Source organism: Micropterus dolomieu, linkage group LG14 (genome assembly GCF_021292245.1).
Source record: "Micropterus dolomieu isolate WLL.071019.BEF.003 ecotype Adirondacks linkage group LG14, ASM2129224v1, whole genome shotgun sequence".
Classification (NCBI taxonomy): domain Eukaryota; kingdom Metazoa; phylum Chordata; class Actinopteri; order Centrarchiformes; family Centrarchidae; genus Micropterus; species Micropterus dolomieu.
In genome coordinates this window covers 25610926-25628693 of record NC_060163.1, presented here as the reverse complement: position 1 = coordinate 25628693, position 17768 = coordinate 25610926, and the positions used below count along the sequence as shown (strand labels likewise).

Here is a 17768-nt window from a genome sequence, read left to right as displayed (position 1 = left end):
AGGGTTTTTACGCTGTGGTAAGCCGCCTCTACTGCAGGTCTAACACTCTAATGAGGTCTAATGAAGTCTTGGATATGTTTGTCTTCTGTTGCCTGAAGCCTCTGACTGATGATGTTACACAGATCGTCGGCGTGTGTGCACGTGACGTCACTGTCCTTTCCCGTGACGTCATTCCAGGTGTTTTACCCGCCATGTGTGCTCATATACCCCAGGAGAGTGACGAACTGAGGGCACTAACAGGATTGTTTCCGCTCAGAGGGAAGAAGATGGAAATTGAAGATTACTACACTTGACCTTACAATTAAAGGATATTTCTTGCGAATGAATGTGACTCAGAAATGTCTTTTAATTGTTTGGCCAAGTCTAGTTCGGCGAAAGTCTTGAGATGTGTGCATCTGATGGATCAGCATCACGCCGGACCGGAAAGCTCCTCTGGAGTCATCAGTCAGCTGTGGAGTCCCAGAGGAGACACATTTTAATCGGTTTAAAAATGATTGATAAATTGAGATATTTGAATAGAAAAAGTAGCCTAATAAAAAGGTTTCAATATTTTATTTATGTATAATCAATATCCAGTTCAATAAATAAAAGAGAATATTTAACTTTCAGGATTATTCCCCTCAATTTCACCCTTAGGTCAAATTAAATGAAGCAGCATCGGAAGGAAATTTTGCCTGCAGAAAATTGAAGAAAAGTTAGAAATAAAAAAATAAAGGCCAGGGCTGTAGGAGACAGTTATAAACTTCGGAAGAAAAGCTATTAAAAAGCTAAACCTTGAGTTTAGAATATTTGTTATCATAGATAAAAAAAAACAATTGTGCTCCCAAGGACAAGAAGGAATCTACATGCACAAAGAGTGATCTTTACAAACTAATACATTTAAAAATAATAATCCTTTCCTTTCTTTAAATACTTTAACTCACATTATTAATCATTTAGTTTTCATGTAATTAGTTGTATTTTTGACTTTTCAGACAGCCTATTAGTAACATTTATAGCCTGAGGGACTCAACAGCTTTTCTTGCGTGAACAAGTGTTTTTTTAGAGGTCAAAATGTTCACTGTGCTCGAATAAACCGGTTTTGGAGAACGTGTGTGAGTCAGTGTTTTCAAAACTGGGTGTAATCTCTCTTTATCTTTGTACCTGAATAAGTGATTTTGGGCTGACGAGGCTCTAAAATGATCAATGAACTTCTTAATTAACTCTGATGGGCTGTTCAGTTACCTGGAGATTGCAGCATGATGTTACACGTTGATGGTTTCCCTGAACACCTGCACTTCACTGCCACTCACACATCGTTTATATTCTCACTAAAATGATTTACTGTTCAAGCTCACGTCATGGGTTAATATCCTCACGCTAAAATCAATCAGTAGCTTTAACACTGTCCAATCATAATCAATACAATTCGATAGGCTGAATAATATTTTCATCATCGTCGTCCTCATCTTCAGTAATCCTTCATATCATCATCATTATCCTCACCATCATTCTCAGTAATTATTAAAGATGGTCTTAACTATAAATCCATTTGATATAAAAATGCTTGTAGTTATTAATTGTGTATTTTCAAATGTATATAATTATTTGTAATTATACATTGTATAAACTAATAATCGTATTGTATTAATTTTAGATGATATTATTGTATACATCTACTGCTTTATGTTATGATATTAGACAATATTAAAAAATAATTTTATAAAACTTTTTATATTTGATAATGACTCTTAATAAATACATTTTTATTGTGCATCACTACAGAGCTGTTCTAGCAGGTTCACTGTTGTCCATTGGTGGAACTTCACACCACCTACTGGCGCCAAGCTGTTACTGCGAGGCGTTGGCGCTGAAGGGGAAACAGAGAAGCAGAGAGTGATGATGTTTTTCACACTGTTTTCTTTCACATTATTGTCCCTTCAAACAGGATAAACACCAGCACTAAATGTGATAACCCCCTTATATTTTACAATCAGCATACAAACACTCACTAGTACTTTGTAACACTATAATGCAGTTGTAAGTAGATATAAGAACATTTTAACTGCTCATTAATATTTTTGTCAATACCTTCGTCTGCATCTGATGTAAAACAGTTAATAAATAACAGGTAAGTTATTGCAGGAGAAACATCAGTGTACCAATTGCAGCTCTCTTCTAAGAGGCGTCCTGGTGAGAAATTAAAGGTAGTTGTTAAGATACAGAAAGAAAAACCTATAAAATAATTAACTGATTTGTTAAAATCTAAGTGCAACATCACAACCTTTCTAACGGTAACCTGACAACAACGTACAGAGGAGCTGTGGATCTTTAAAGTCCTGACAAAACACAGAACATGCAAACACTCTGAGTGTAAGCTGGAAGCAAAAATGGCCACAAGAAGCCAGAAGGAGCAGCTCCTCAGCCTTCACATGCCCTCAGATGGACTGTGATTGGTTACAGTCCCCAGATTCACCAGCCAATAGCACTGAGGAGCAACACAGCACACATTAACACATTTTATCAGTTGCACCTTGCATCTGTTTGCATGATTCATAAAACTCATCTCATAATATTTGTTGTGTCTGCATGAAGACACCTACAGTTAAACATCTGATTCATGTTGCTGTGTTGTGCAAACTTGCCTCTCACACTGAACAGCTATCGCCTGCAGTAAATCTGGAGCTCCATTCATTTTTTTTTTTTTATAAAAGCCTCGATTATTTCAAAAGACAAAGTGACTGAAGAGTGGGAGAGACTTTATTTCTCCCCAGTGGAAACTTTATCTTCAGCCTGTCCTTTTAACTCAGCAGCTGAATCAACCCAGGGCCGACAGACGCTCGACGACACAGCTGATCACACACAATAATCATCGCGTCTCAATCACTTGATATCGTGTCAAATGTCTGCACAGAAATCATTCGCTCACCCTGAAAAGACTCCTCTCCTTCCAAAAATAAACCTCCCCTCCTTTCGCTCCTTCCATCTGTTTTGTCTCCAGTAACTCCAGCGTGGATGACAATCTAATTGCATCCTCATCTCTCTCCGGTTTAATGGGCTGTCAGGTAGCATCATTACACACTTTGATTGCTTCCCTGTGCAACTCACATATTGACAATAACCGACAACAGGGGTGTGTATATTATGATGGTGGGAAGGTGCCAATTGTTGGAGGCTTGTTTGGGAGCATACAGCTAAAATAGTGTCTGAACATCAGTTACAGCAGACGAATGTGTGAATGCTCAGAATTTTCCAGATTTATGAGCATCACAAGGATAAAACTGTGTAGGCAACTTTTAAAATATTTAAAATTTACAGGCGGCCAAATTAAACTCCCCATTCCCTTGATAAAAATTACAGATTCCTCTGGGTTTGAAAATTGTTGTAAAGATTTGGGAACGCGTACTCAGTGTAACACTGCAACTCAAGAAAATATATAACGTACTAGGACTAGTTGTTTTTAGACATTTTAATGCAGAAAAGTTACATATTATAACTTAACATATTAGGTGGCATGAATTGTTGTCCAACCACGTCTAAAGTTTAAAGCCACTCAGAAAGAAACTTTTTAGGAAGTTTCATATGCTATTTGACTTTGTTGAACTGAGGACTGTGGAAATTGATGTAATACATTTCAGTAATGTCAGATCTTAAAGGATAGGATCCCAATGTTCCATGTCTGTCCTAAACATAATTCAGCATAATAAGTTCCCACATGAACAATGAAACAGTTTGTGTTTGCTATAATCATTCCTCCAGTTCATACTGACCATCAAGGGATCCCCTCACAATGTGCTTTCACTGTGATAGGGGACTAAATTTACAGTCGTCATTCTGCAAAGATGTATCCCAAGGTTTATCTGAGGCTAATATGACACTTCAGCAGTCTGAGTTCATTATATCAAATGAATATCTTCCAAAATTATAGTGGTTTCAGTACAAAGCGGCCTAGTTCCCTCGATGTGAGGGGAATTAGACGATGTGACACCAAGGATTTGAAAATTCATGTAATGAATGAAGTTCACAAGAGTAGTTTCCTCTGGCCAAAGTGCTTATTATTAGTTGCTTTAAAAAAAGTTTCTACTAAATGACCTAAATGTAAATGTAGTAAGACAAACATGTATGTGCTCTTTTCAGAAGAGACTGGGAGGATCATTTGGCGGCTCACATTGTATCTTCAACCACCAGCGGAGGAGCAATAATCAACTTTCCAAACAAAGGAATAATGTTCAGATTAGGCTGAGCCGCAGGGAGCAGGAGACAGATCAGATCGCATCCATCAGCAGTGAAGTGAGCAGCTGTCTGAGGCCGACTGCAATAAGACTTCAGAGCAGGAAAACACATCACGGGTGTGTCTGTGCTTGTTTCTAAGTGTGTGTGTGTGTTCGTGCAGGGGCTGGAAACAAATTATAAATACTCTTGTCACCGAAAGTGAGAAGCTTTGTCATGTGTTTTTCAGGGTAACATCTAAAATAAATTATTCTGCTTTCATGTCAGGATATTTTTGATGACTTGCTGCATTCATCTATTTTTGGGGAGGGAAGAATCAGAGGTCAGCGGGTTCTGCTGTTACCTGTCAGTCAGGAACGTTCTCCCCAATGTAGAACAGAAGACCTCCCCTACAGTATTTACTCCTAACAGTTGAAGCACGATTCAACATTGTTATATGAAGTTATATAACTAAAGTTCAGGAACAGGACCACGCCTCTCTCTCTTACTAATTCAACAACCTGCGCCTCATTCAATTCCTCCAATCCACCCACCCGTGCTTCACTCATTTCATCCACCTGTGCCTCTCTGATGCAATCACCTGCACATATAAGCCTGTCTTACACCTTTCTCTCCCATTTCCCAGTCTCACATTCCTCCCCCCCAAACCCTGTTTCTCACCTCTTTCAATGGACAACACTGTGGCTTCACAGCAAAAAGGTCCTGGGCTCAGACCTCGCTGAGCCCAGGTCTTTCTGTTTCCCCCGGGCGTTTCCTCTCGCCATCAAAGAGATGCATACTAAAATCCATAGTTCTTTTTCTACCACAGGAACCACGGGGGGTTGATAAGCAAGCCGCTTATCGAGACCAGCCCCTTCATCCCTCTCCCCTTGACCCCTCCATCATAAATGCTCCTCATTTTCTAAATAAACAACCTTTTTAGCGCTCAAACAGCTTGGTTATGGTTAAGGAAAGGTGGTGATCTAAAAGTTAGGAACCTGAAAGCATAAATTATTTGATATAATCACTGATGTTTCACCATCTGGTGCCAAGATGTAATGAGAGACATCATCAAAAACATTTTCATGTTTTAAAATTTTTCTAATGTTGAATCACTATTTGTGAAGTACTGTTACTTTTTGATTATTTGTATAACGCCTTTCTAGTCTTTTCGACCACTCAAAGCACTTTTACACTACATCTGCATTCACCATTCACACACATTCATTCACTGAGCCTAAGTGCTCAACAGAAACACTGGCGGAACAGCCACCAGAGGCAATTCGGGTTCAGTATCTTGCCTAAGGACAAGGACAAGGAGATTGCCACCAGTTGGTGAATATATATTTAAAGGAGCTATATGTAAGAATTGGCCCCCTGTTGAATTCATACTCCAAACAAATTTTGGACAGCATTTCAGCATTGTATCGTAAGAAAGACGGAAATGTGCAGTCCCTCCCAAAGTTTTTTTATTCCTCCTGCTAACTAGCAAACATATTAATGCTGTCAGTAAGCTTATATAATTAGCTACCTTCAAGTTCTTGCTAAATCGCTAACATTAGCAACATCTGTTTACCACTCTAGAAAACTGTTGCAAGTTCAGTATTAAATTTCATCCCTTTACTTTACCCTTTACCAACACCAGTGATAACTCTCGATTTGATTCTATTTCTGTAACGTCTTTGTTTACAGCTCGATGTGGTTTCTCTCCCTTGGGGAAGCACTACTTCTTCATCCTCTCATGTTGGACTGAGGGCAGACTGGATGCTACAGAAACTCACTTTGAGGTTTTCCTTAACAAAATAAATAATGCATAACATGAGACCATTGACAGCATCCATAACATGAGGATCTATTTAACATATTTTGTACTGTGTTGGGAGGAAAAGATTGGTATTTTTTCAGTATTGGTGGGATCCGACCCTCCCAAAGAATGCATGGTTACGCTCATGGGAGTTCACATTGTTCACGCATCTACATCTACATTTACATTTACTCATTTGGCAGACGCTTTTATCCAAAGCGACTTACATTTGAGGAACAACATACAAGCATCAACATACAGATCTACAACTGACAACACATACTAGTAAGAGCTCACAGTACATATCACATCAATGGGGTAAATACCTAGGGAAGGAAGTAAGAGTTAACAAAAATGTGCAATCAATACAAAAAAGTGCAATCAAAACAAGATCATTGTAGGGCTTAGAAGAAGAAGAGCACAGAAAGTGCATGTTAGATGTTAGGAGTTAGAGGTGTTATAAGAGGAAGTGTTCTCAGAAGAGATGAGTTTTCAAGAGCTTCTTGAAGTTAGAGAGGGACGCCCCCGCTCTGATGGCGTGTGGTAGCTCGTTCCAACATCGTGGTGTCACAGATGAGAACAGGGACTGGGATTGCTTTGTGTGAAGGGATGGCAGAGCCAGGCGGCGTTCTGAAGGAACGTAAGTTTGTATTATGGAGTTTAGGTAGATGGGTGCAGACCCAGTAGTCACTCTGTATGCAGCATTAGTGACTTGAATTTGATTCTGGAGGCCCCGGGGAGCCAGTGGAGGTCACTGAGTAATGGAGTGACACGAGTCCTTTTGGGCTGATCAACAACCAGACGCGCTGCTGCGTTCTGAACATTTGTAAGGGTTTCACGGCACAAGCTGGAAGACCTGCTAGGAGGGCGTTGCAATAGTCGAAGCGATCTCTGTGTTGTGTTCTTTGGTGATGTTTTATTCAGCTGTTAAAGTGGCAGTTATTTCATTTCTGTAACCTAAGATCTCTTGTTGCACCCGCCACAGTGTCCAAAATACTTTACTTTTGTTTAATAGCCTGAGTTTTGCCTCTTTTCTGGTTAATTGCAGAGGATGGCCGCTGTATATTTATTATTCATAATCAGTGGTTTGCACAGGCTGTAAAATCTGTTCACACAAATGGACTTTATTGTTGGTTTGGACATCAGGGCTTGGTGGCGTGATGTTGTTCCACTGGTGACATTTTGCAGATTGACATCGGAATTTAAGATTTTCCCCTTTAACTGAAGGATATTTCTCTATATATCTTTACTGTAAAGTTTCTATTTCTAATGCAAAACAAGGTCCCCCGGTTAAAGGTTGGATGATGGTGGGTCGTTTTAGTTTGCATTTTATAGCTCTTTTAAGGTTCTGTCTGTTACTTGTGTTAAATCTGCTGTGAAAAAGACCCAATGTGGTCTCTTTAAAATATGTCACTGCCTTTAATATAACCTCATGTTTGGTGTTCATTCATTGGACTACTAGTGCTCATTCTTCACACTTCCTCAAAGTCTAATATTCTTTAAAAAAAGTAAAAAAAACAATCTGTCAGTGCAGAAGAATTACGTGAACTTCTTGGTTCGACGTAAATCACATTGTTTCAAGGATTTTCTACAATGAGGGTGGATTTTTAAATTTTTTTTTCTAATTTCAAGATTCAATTCCAGAAAATTCTGGAGACACATTATTTTTTGTGATTGAAAACCGGTTGAGATATTCTGCATTGACAGACTTGCTAAAATTGGAGTAAAAGAGTTTTGGCACTTAAATATGGACTAAAGTCACACAAAACAAGCCTTCTTTCTCTCTAATGGACGAAGTATTTATGAGACAGCAGAGTGTGAAAAGCAATCTGACACTTGCTCTTTTCTTGTCTCTGATTTAAAAAGTACTGCAGGATTAAGAAGAGAGGCAAAGATGAGTATATCAAATGGATATTAAAATATAAGATAAATTTGACTTCAAAAAGAACGAGTTTTTTTGTATTTGTTCATTAGAACTGACCCCTCCTCTACCAGATTAAATATCCATTCTAGTGATGTTATAAATGGCTTTGAGGTAGAGCTGATCATCCGCTAATCAGAAGATTGTGGTATCCCCGGCTTCTCCAGTCTGCATGACGAAGCGTCGTTGGGCAACATACCGAACCCCAAAGAGTGTGTGTGAACGTCAGTTCCTCTGTGATGGGAAGTTGGCACCTTGCACGGCAGCCTCTGCTATCACTGTGTATGAATGTGTGTGAATGGGTGACTGTAGACACACAGTGTAAAGCACTTTGAGTGGAAGACTAGAAAGGCGTAATACAAGTACAAGCCATTTTCCATTATATCTCCGTGTCTTATTCCTTTAAGGTAAATCTTGGTGAAAAGCAGAAAGCTTTGGGCAGTTGGTGTAACCTTTTCAGCTGCTGTCTCAGAAGTTGAGAAAACAGTAAAATGGTTGAAATCAAGTCATTTTGGGAATGCAAGGACGTGCTGGTGAGGTCAGTCTCATCTTTATTGGTTTAATACAAAGAAACTGATTTAACTTTTCCCCGTCAAGCTGTCCTTCAACTTGAAGGCAACAGGTAGGGCTCAGCTGTCAATATGTTGAACTCTCTCTGAGGTTTTTTTCTTTTACTTTCAGGCAGCTGGGATCCTTGGGGATATAAAAAAACCCCACAAAGCTGGTCAGAATATAAACGGGGAAAAACTACTTATTGCAAAACATGGAATTTCTAATCTAACTTGTTGACAATGAGGAAAATATGGAATAACATCAGCCTTGTCCTTTTGTCCTTCTTTGTGCTGCTATGTCATCAAAGGATCCTAAACACACAGGAAATAACAAAGCAGCACATGGTGTTCGACTCAGGTCTTCACTTTATTGACTGTTTACTCAAGAGAACCAACATAGCCAACAGGTGCTGTAGACAATGTGGAGTGTCAAAACTTCATGAGCGTACAGGTCAAATAAATCTGACACTGATGTTATGTCAGTAAACCAGCGAGGCTTCAGCTCTTTAAACACATCAAGGACAAGCAGAGTTTTCAAGAGTGGCACATGTTCCTTGTTTAAGGCAAAACAGACAAAAGCTCACATCTTTGAAAATGATAGAAGAACTAATTGTTCCCCGTCTAACTTCTCATATATTAATAGTGATAACTTAAAAACACACAAAAAGAATAATTCCTAAATTAACAACCATAATTACTGTCAAGTGTGCGTACTTGACACCAAACCTTTCATGCATCAAAGCTTAAAAGGGTTAAAATGGTTTTAAAAAAGTCAAAAAAATACATAGTATTCAGATGATTCAAGGTCACCAGACTCAGCGTGACCCGAAAACCCCAGTGATTCAAATGTTGTATTTTAATATTTTAATATAACTTATTCACTTTTCCTTAAACCTGTGACCCAAGTTTGGAGGGTCATATAGTTTTTATTGTACTTATTTTATCTCAAACCAAAAAACACAAGAGCCGAAGCGTAAGGAGCGGAACTAACACTATCTTCATCGGCTCTAACGTTGGCCTGCCCGGCTTAGCTTATAAGTGCTGGTAGCTACTGTTACTATCAAGGCCAAGGGGTGCTATATCAATATATACATTTTTGGGGGAATAAAGGAAAAGCTCTTTTCAGAACTAGAACTGCTCTTCTTTAGATTTGGTAAAATCTAAGGTATGTTACCAAACTCATTGGTTATGCCTCACCTTTAAATCCCTTGTAAAAATTAGATATATTTCTTTACACTAGAAACAAAAAAGCATAACCATCTAGACTTAGTGTTGCTGCTTTAAGAGTTTTTTTATACTAAGCGTCTGAACAAGGTTGTATTAAAAAGAAATAGTAGTCTGATTTTCATGTTGTACTATGGGGAAATCGCTGAACTAATATCAAGGAAATTACACTACAATTTCTTACTTGGTCACTTGATTTTCTATAATCACTTGTTTAAACAAAACGAACATTTTAGGCTCGTTGTAAGGAAAAGAAAGACTTACAACAAATAAAAATGCAGTTTGTCAAAGCTTTTCTTCTATGGAGACCTGCCACTATTACAAAAAAGGCTTTAAATATACTGATTTTTATTATTATTTGTAATACAATAAAGCAGTGAGATGTCAAGTTACTAAGTCAGATGAAAGAGTATTTTGATACAGTGTCAAAAATGTGCTAAAGCTCCCCTTGTAAAACTCAAGGTTATTTCCTAACATACTTGTCGTAATAACATAAAATGTGGTCTTAATGTCCTGTAAAACACAGAATCCCTTGAGGAGAAACCAAAATCACTGCCAGAGAGTCTGTATTTAGTATCAGACTAAATTTTAGAGCAATTTTATCTGACCACTTTGGGACGGCTTTGGAAACCCAACCAAGAAGCCCGGGTTAACGGTCTCATCGAATTTGGTTCGGAAGGTGTGGAGGTGACTCGCTGTGTTAGAGGAGGCCATGTAGAAGGACAGAGTGCCAGCAGGCCAGTCCAGATACACTCCTGCTGATACATGTCGAACCTCTCTGGCAGATATGGATAAAACTGCCGTTTTCCGGACTTCCTGACTCTTTTGCTCTTTTGTTGCTCTCAGAAAGAGTAATGGCTAGATGTCCAAGATGAGGGTTACCATCCATACTGAAATTTATGTTCATGTCACCACTGAACAATTACTATATTCATAAATAATCCTGCATTGATTACATTACAGAAAGGATGACTTACACAAGAGTAATTCTCTACTGTCTTGCATGGTCTCGACAGGAGGCATGCGAGGACCTCTAAAATCATCAGTGATTAGCATGCTCTCGCTGTAGTAGTGCACACCTGCTCCTTTTTGGTTCAAATTTTCTTTTGCCGCTACAAGGAAACGGACACAGCGGTTGTCCAAGTCTTTGGCAAAGTTGCTGAGGTGTACTAGTGGCCATGTACTGGTGGATTGAGCTTCTGAGGATTTAGCACCGATGTAGGTAGATCCATGAAGGCAGTTAACACCTTCAGGTAGGGGTCATAGTCTCCAAGATTGGTGAAAACAAAGTACACAGCATGTTGTACTTCTGAATCAAGAAGGTCTCTGTATAACTCAGTCTGACCTGAAACTGTTTTGGGCTTTGTTCCTGCTATAATATCAATGGAGGACCTAACGACAGAAGTTTCTTTGCAATGGTCTGTTGGAAGTTTAACATGTAATCATTAGATGTGGTTTGGAAATTGCACAGCTTTGTTTTAATCTGTCTTCCAGACAATCGTTGCATCTAATTTCCAGTTGCCTTATGGCTTCCAGAAACCTTCCAGCCTTCTCTGCTCAGATTCTTGGATTTCTTTGTATCATTCAGCTACTTGGCAGATTATCTGACTTCCACCAGTCCACACAGGAAACTGGCTTTCAAAAAAGCTTCAACACAACTGATTACTGCATTATATTCCATAATATTTTTACATTCTGATTTGTTACCGGCTACATGCATTCTGTTTCCCTTCATATAAATAAAGACATTTCCACCATAAATTTGAGCAAAATATGTCTCCAGAATGCAGGAAATTAAGAGTTTAATGCTCAAAATGTTGTTGTATCTTGTTGTCTTGTTCTCGTGACTCCAATATTGTGCATTCAATATTGCGCGGGCGGCTGTGGCTCAGGAGGTAGCGCAGGTTGGCCGTTCAATCCCTGGCTCCCCCTGCTCCCGTGTTGAAGTGTCCCAGGGCAAGATAATGAACCCGGAATTGTATTGATATTGTAATTGCCAGTGTATGAATGTATATGACTGGTGGATGTAGTGTAAAAGACTAGAAAGGCGCTATACAGGAACTATAGGGAACAGGCTATACGGAGCATTTACATTCTCATGTCTCCTGGACTAAGTGTTTGGTCTCACCACTAATATGAGGCCTTACATGTCCCCCGCACTTTTCAACACAAAGTGAAGCCCTTGTGTAATCCACATGGTCAGATGAACTGCTAATCAAAAAACAAAACATTTCCAAACTATTCAGTGAATGTCTGAACTGTGTTTAAAAAGACATTTTAAGTTTTGAACTCGCTAACAGCAATGCAGCAATGCAATTCTTACATTATATCTAGATCATGATATTACAATTAAATCCACAATATTACCAAAAGTTTTGGGACACCTGCCTTTACATGCATATGAAGGATAATGACATCCCATTCATGAACTGTAGGGTTTAATATGGAGTTGACCCCCCCCTGCACAGCTATAACAGCTTCAACTCTTCTTGGAAGGCTGTCCACAAGGTTTATGAGTGTGTTCATGGGAATATTTGACCCTTCTTCTAGAAGCGCTTGTGCGAGGTCAGGCACAGATGTTGGATGGGAAGGCCTGGCTCGTAGTCTCCGCTCTAATTCATCCCTAAGGTGTTCTGTCAGGTTGGGGTCAGGACTCTGTGTAGGTCAGTCAAGTTCCTCCACACTAAACTCGCTCACACATGTCTTATGGACCTTGCTTTGTGCAATGGTGAGCAGTCATGTTGGAACAGGAAGGAGCCATCAACAAACTGTTTCCACAAAGTTGGAAGCATGAAATTGTCCAAAAGGTCTTGCTATGCTGTAGCATTGACAGTTCCTTTCACTGGAACTAAGGGGCCAAGCACAACCCCTGAAAATCAACCCCACACCATAATCTCCCTCCACCAAACTTTACACTTGGCACAATACAGTCAGGCAAGTACCGTCAAACCCAGACTTGTCCATCAGATTGCCAGACAGAGAAGCGTGATTCGTCACTCCAGAGAAGACGTTTCCACCGCTCTAGAGTCCAGTGGCAGCTGCTTTACACCACTGCATCCGACGCTTTACATTGCACTTGGTGATGTAAGGCTTGGATGCAGCTGCTTGGCTACAGAAACCCATTCCATGAGGTGCTCTACGCTCTGTTCTTGAGCTAATATCAAGGCCACATGATGTTTGGAGGTCTGTAGCTGTTGACTCTACAGAAAATGACTTCAGCGCACTGTACGCCTCACCATGCGCTGACCCTGCTCTGTGATTTTATGTGGCCTACCACCTTTCTGTTGTTCCTAATCGCTTCCACTTTGTTATAACACCACTAACAGTTGACCGTGGAATATTTAGTAGTGAGGAAATTTCATGAATGGACCTTTTGCACAGAAAACAACCTTTCACAGTACCACGCTTGAATTCACTGAGCTCCTGAGAGCGACCCATTCTTTCACAAATGTTGTAGAAGCAGTCTGCATGCATAGGTGCTTGATTTTATATACCTGTGGCCATGAAAGGGATTGGAACACCTGAATTCAATGATTCGGAGGGGTTTCCTAAAGCTTTTATCAATGTAGTGTACATTAATGTAGTCCCAAGCCCAAACTAGTCGGCACATAAACGATAACTGTAATATGCAATACATTTGGAAAGGACTGAGCAGCTAAAAAGCTGAGACCCACAAAGCAAAAGCACAATAGGTGCAAATGTATTTTCAAACTCACAAATATGAACATATTTAACCGCAGGTCATAACAGACAAAGCTTTTTATCTAAACCTCTGAAATATCTAAGCTTGGTGAGAAGATTAACAGATTTTACTAAAGACATGCAAAATGAAAACAAAATGCTAGACTGGTTTTTAAATGTGATGAGTCTTAGGTGTGTGTTTTTTGTGTAGGAGTGTCTGACTGGCAGGTGAGTGAGGCGGAAGTTCAGAAAAGAGATCCAGGGAGATTTGTAACAGAATGAGTTGGCTGGCAGAGGCAGAAGTCCAATTGAAGATGTCGGATGACAGAATAACAGATGTTACAAAGACAGGTAGACAAACAAGCAGAGTTACTGGTCACAAGCAAACAAGTAAGCTGGTATGCTATGCTAGACTTCCTAAGTATGGTGCAACAATCTAGCAGGAAAAGGTAGTGGCCTGGGCTTTTGAAGGGATGCTGATTGGGCTACATGACAGTCAGGTGTGTGGATGCTGATTGCAGGCAGGTGAGGAAAAGGCGCCAAACCATGAGCGCCATAGGTAACGCCTACAGCCACCGACTGAAAGGGAGGGAGAGAGAGAGAGAGAGAGAGAGGGACACAGACAGACAGACAGACAAAAACCAAAAAACACCACCAAAGGAATGTTAAAATAAAAATCAATCCCGCCACATTCACCCAAAGGCAGAAAATAAACAACACTTGACAGACGTCACGGCAGGCCGGTCGTTACATTCGATGTCTAAATTATATTTGAGAAGACATTTTAAGTTAAACCATATCTTGATTATATGTTATTTATTATTTTTAACAGATTTAAATAGATTAAAGCAAGTCTAAACTAGTCACGTACACAATATCTGTAAGATGAGAGTAAGTTAGTAGTTAGTAAGGACTGAGCCACGCAGAAGAAGCATGTGTATTTAGAAACATTATATCTGTCAGAAACATGAACAGAAATAACCTTAAGTCACAACAGACATGCAAAACTATTTACACAAACCTCTGAAATATCCTCCAAGCTTGCTGAGAAAATTAAATGATTTTACTAAACACATGCAAAATGAAAACAAAATGCTAGACTGGTTTTCAAATGTGATGAGCTGGAGGTGTGTGTTTTTCGTGAGGAGAGTGTAAGTGTGGGAAAGAGGGAACACACTTGACACGGTAGGTTTTTTTTAGGAATGGTGTGACACCAGTTTGACAAGTGGTGAGTTTAAAAGTTTGTTAGTTAGTTATTCTCAAATTACATATTTTTATTTGCCTACACAGTACTGGTTAATTTCACACCAAATAAACAGTGTCAATCAAACAACACACAAAGTATATTAACCTTTTTACACCTACGTTATGTAATGATGTTACTTTCAGAATAGATAAGTGGATCTTGTGTGAAGATCTCCCCAGTCAGGAATGAATTTTTAGCTGTAGAAACTGTTAATACTGCTAATAATACAATAAACAATGTAATTTAAATTGATAATGTCACAATTTGCCTATAACTACCCTAACCCGTACCTGTCAGATGCTTAGGACCTCACGTGGAACACTTTTTAAAGGAAGTTACAACAATCCTCACCCTTGTCAGCCATCGGTGAGCTAGCTGTGGTTCAACTTCAGCAGTGTCAGTACTAAACTTGGTCTAAAAAATTACTTTCTTACTTGTAAATCAATGTTTTGGCATCTTCACACAACTTTGGCATCTTCACACGTGTTGTGGGGATTAAAGTGAGCCAGGTGTCAGGTGTGACGAAGAAGGCCTCAGAAACTCAAGATAACTTACACAGTATCTTTAATGAAACTCGACCGAGGAGATTACAGTGCCGGCATACAAAGTGTGAACACATGCATGGACGTCACCAAATCTGAAGATATCTTCTTTGGTCCACAGTATTTATTTCTCCGCCTTTCCCTCGGTGTCTGTTGGTTTTGCCTAAACAACATGCAAGTTCAGGAAGGAAGTGGTCATGCATGAAATCGATCACATGACTCTTTGGGCAACCCTTCTTGTAGAAAATTGTGCTGTTACAACCACCCCCGGTCTTCCCTAACTTATCAGATATTGTAATAATATGTAAAAATCAGATTTAGATTAATAACCAAAAAATAAAAACATTAAGTGCATTTCATGTGCCACAGCAATGACAAACACATCCACAGATGTTTGTGTGATGTGTACTTTTTAGTTTGGCCCATGTCCCGTCCTCTCACATGTAGGGGGGCAGGGTTTACAACCTATTCTGCTGCCAGCCACCAGGGGGTGATAGAGATGTTTTGGCATCAATCTTTATTTTACAATGCTCAGTTTTGCTTCACTTCACACTGCCTAGAAATAGCAAATGCTTAATTTATTTTGGACATCGTTATAATGTTTCTAGTAAAATGTACAGTGTATCTTTATCATTCTTACTTGTTGCCATTTCCCTTCACCAAGAGGCACCTAGAGCATTCCTTTGAGATAAGTGTAAATGAGTTTCCGATTTGTGCCAGAGGCTGTGTGACGATCAGGGCTGAGGAGCATTTTAAATCAGGATGCTCTGGGTTGTGGAGATGCATGTGTCTGCAAATTATGTGTATTACCAAATGTGCAAGCGACAAAGTGAGTATTTAATATTTTAGGACACACCTTTCATACATTTATTGATTTTAAGCTTGGGAAACACAATAACTGCTTGTCCAGACTTTGGCAGAACTTAGTTTTTACCTCAGTTTTGCCACAGATAACTGAACTGATAGCACTGATTAAAATCTTTTTTTTTTTCAAAGTCATGTATCTCATACATCCAGAGTTATGAATTCAGCTTTTAGCGAGTTAGTTTTTCTTGGCTCTTTTGTTGTAACAGCTATGAAGTGAGGTCAAATTATATGTTACCAATATTTATATATACAGTATTTTGAGAGTGTTAGAAATGCTTCTCTATTTCCTGTCAGAGTTTGTAAATATTTCCAGGTTTACAGAGCAGTTTTATAGTTTCTCTCAAATGAGTGGCCACAAAATGCCAGACATTCCCCCAGGGGGCAAACACTGCAGTGAATTTATTGCAGCAAGCCTCAGAAATACAGCTGTGCTGCAAAGAACAAAATTTTCCATGAGGGATCCATAAAGGTTCATCTACCACCTCCTTTGTTGCTCTGTAACAAAAGGCAGAACCAGTCGGTGGGAAGAAGAAAGCAGCACGCGGTTTTCAACTCAGGTCTCCAATTTATTGATTTTTTTTACTCAATGAGAGAACAAACATTTTTAACAGGTGTTACAGTAGATGCTGAAACAGACTTAGACAGCGCCATTTCTATGTTAACATACTGACAAAAGAAATCTGACACTGATGTTAACACATCTTCCAACCAGGTGGGTTTCAGATTTATAAACACCAGCTTTACCCCCGCAACATCCAACAAAATACTCTCAACAGTGACTCTTCAGAACATCTAGGGGACCATGGGTAATGACTTAAGTGGACGTGACTGGAACATGATGCTTATTTAAGAAGAAAAGACAAAGGTTCAAAGGGTCTTTCAAAAAGAAGAACTATTTTCCTGCTTCCAAAAAATAATTAGAATTCTGCTATCACTTAAACACATGCAAAACATCTCTACAACTACAAAATAATAATAAACAAGAAACACTTGGGTGATGGACAGTGCTGCTAATCACTATGTATGCAGTACAGGTCTCAAAAGCTTGTCAATCACAAGTAGATATGCTAATAAAAGTTAATTATTTCTAATAATTCCATTTAAAAGCAAATATGTTTGTCAACATCCTTGACTTAATAATACCGTTTAAGGAAACTTGAAAGCACCATGGGAAAAAGGTCTATTTTACCTTATTAATATGCAAATATATATATACACATATTAATATTTGCTCTTGTTGTGCTGTCTGTCTTTATTTTTTTCCCCTCACTGTAGGCATTTCAAAAATAATTCCTGTTTATTACAATTTAGCTCTTATTTTTGTAGCTTGGGAGGACCTGAACAACATTAATATCATACTTGAAAACATTACTGTCAGAATTTACAGATCATTTTAAGATGATCTAAACCACTTTTTGGGTGGTAGGTTAGCACAGCTGAAATGTCGAAAGGCAGTTATTAACTGACTTTCTTTTTCTACTGCCATGTGAAGAACGATTAGTCCTGCCACTATCATGCAAAGCTTTCAAGCTATTCATCATTTGTACTAGAATCTGTACCACCTTATTCATGGTGAGAATAAATTCATAAATGTCAGTGAAAGTCACTGTGTGATAAAGTACTGTGTATAATTACATTAATAATTATTTTAATCTAACTCTCAGCAAGAAAGCAAATACAAGCATTTCCCCAAATGTTGATGAACTATTTAACATTAATTCTGTTATTTAAAACTTCCAGCAGG

At 38.9% G+C, this 17768-nt stretch overlaps 2 protein-coding genes and 1 long non-coding RNA gene across 3 annotated transcripts in view; 1 reads left to right on the top strand and 2 right to left on the bottom strand.

Annotated features, from left to right (window-relative positions):
• Positions 1-17768, top strand: part of LOC123982746 (stonustoxin subunit beta-like) — an 868592-nt gene that overhangs the window by 755027 nt on the left and 95797 nt on the right. The window lies entirely within an intron of this gene.
• On the bottom strand, positions 1709-2357 carry LOC123982750. The gene is made up of 3 exons (XR_006828055.1): positions 2294-2357; positions 2071-2169; positions 1709-1849 (listed from the first exon to the last, which is right to left on the bottom strand). It is a non-coding gene; the product is annotated as an uncharacterized LOC123982750 (long non-coding RNA).
• Positions 10277-17768, bottom strand: part of LOC123983549 (stonustoxin subunit beta-like) — a 17053-nt gene continuing 9561 nt past the window's right edge. Inside the window, exon 4 of the mRNA XM_046069802.1 lies at positions 10277-10546. Coding sequence (XP_045925758.1) covers positions 10277-10546 — 270 coding nt within the window. The remainder of the gene's footprint in view (positions 10547-17768) is intronic.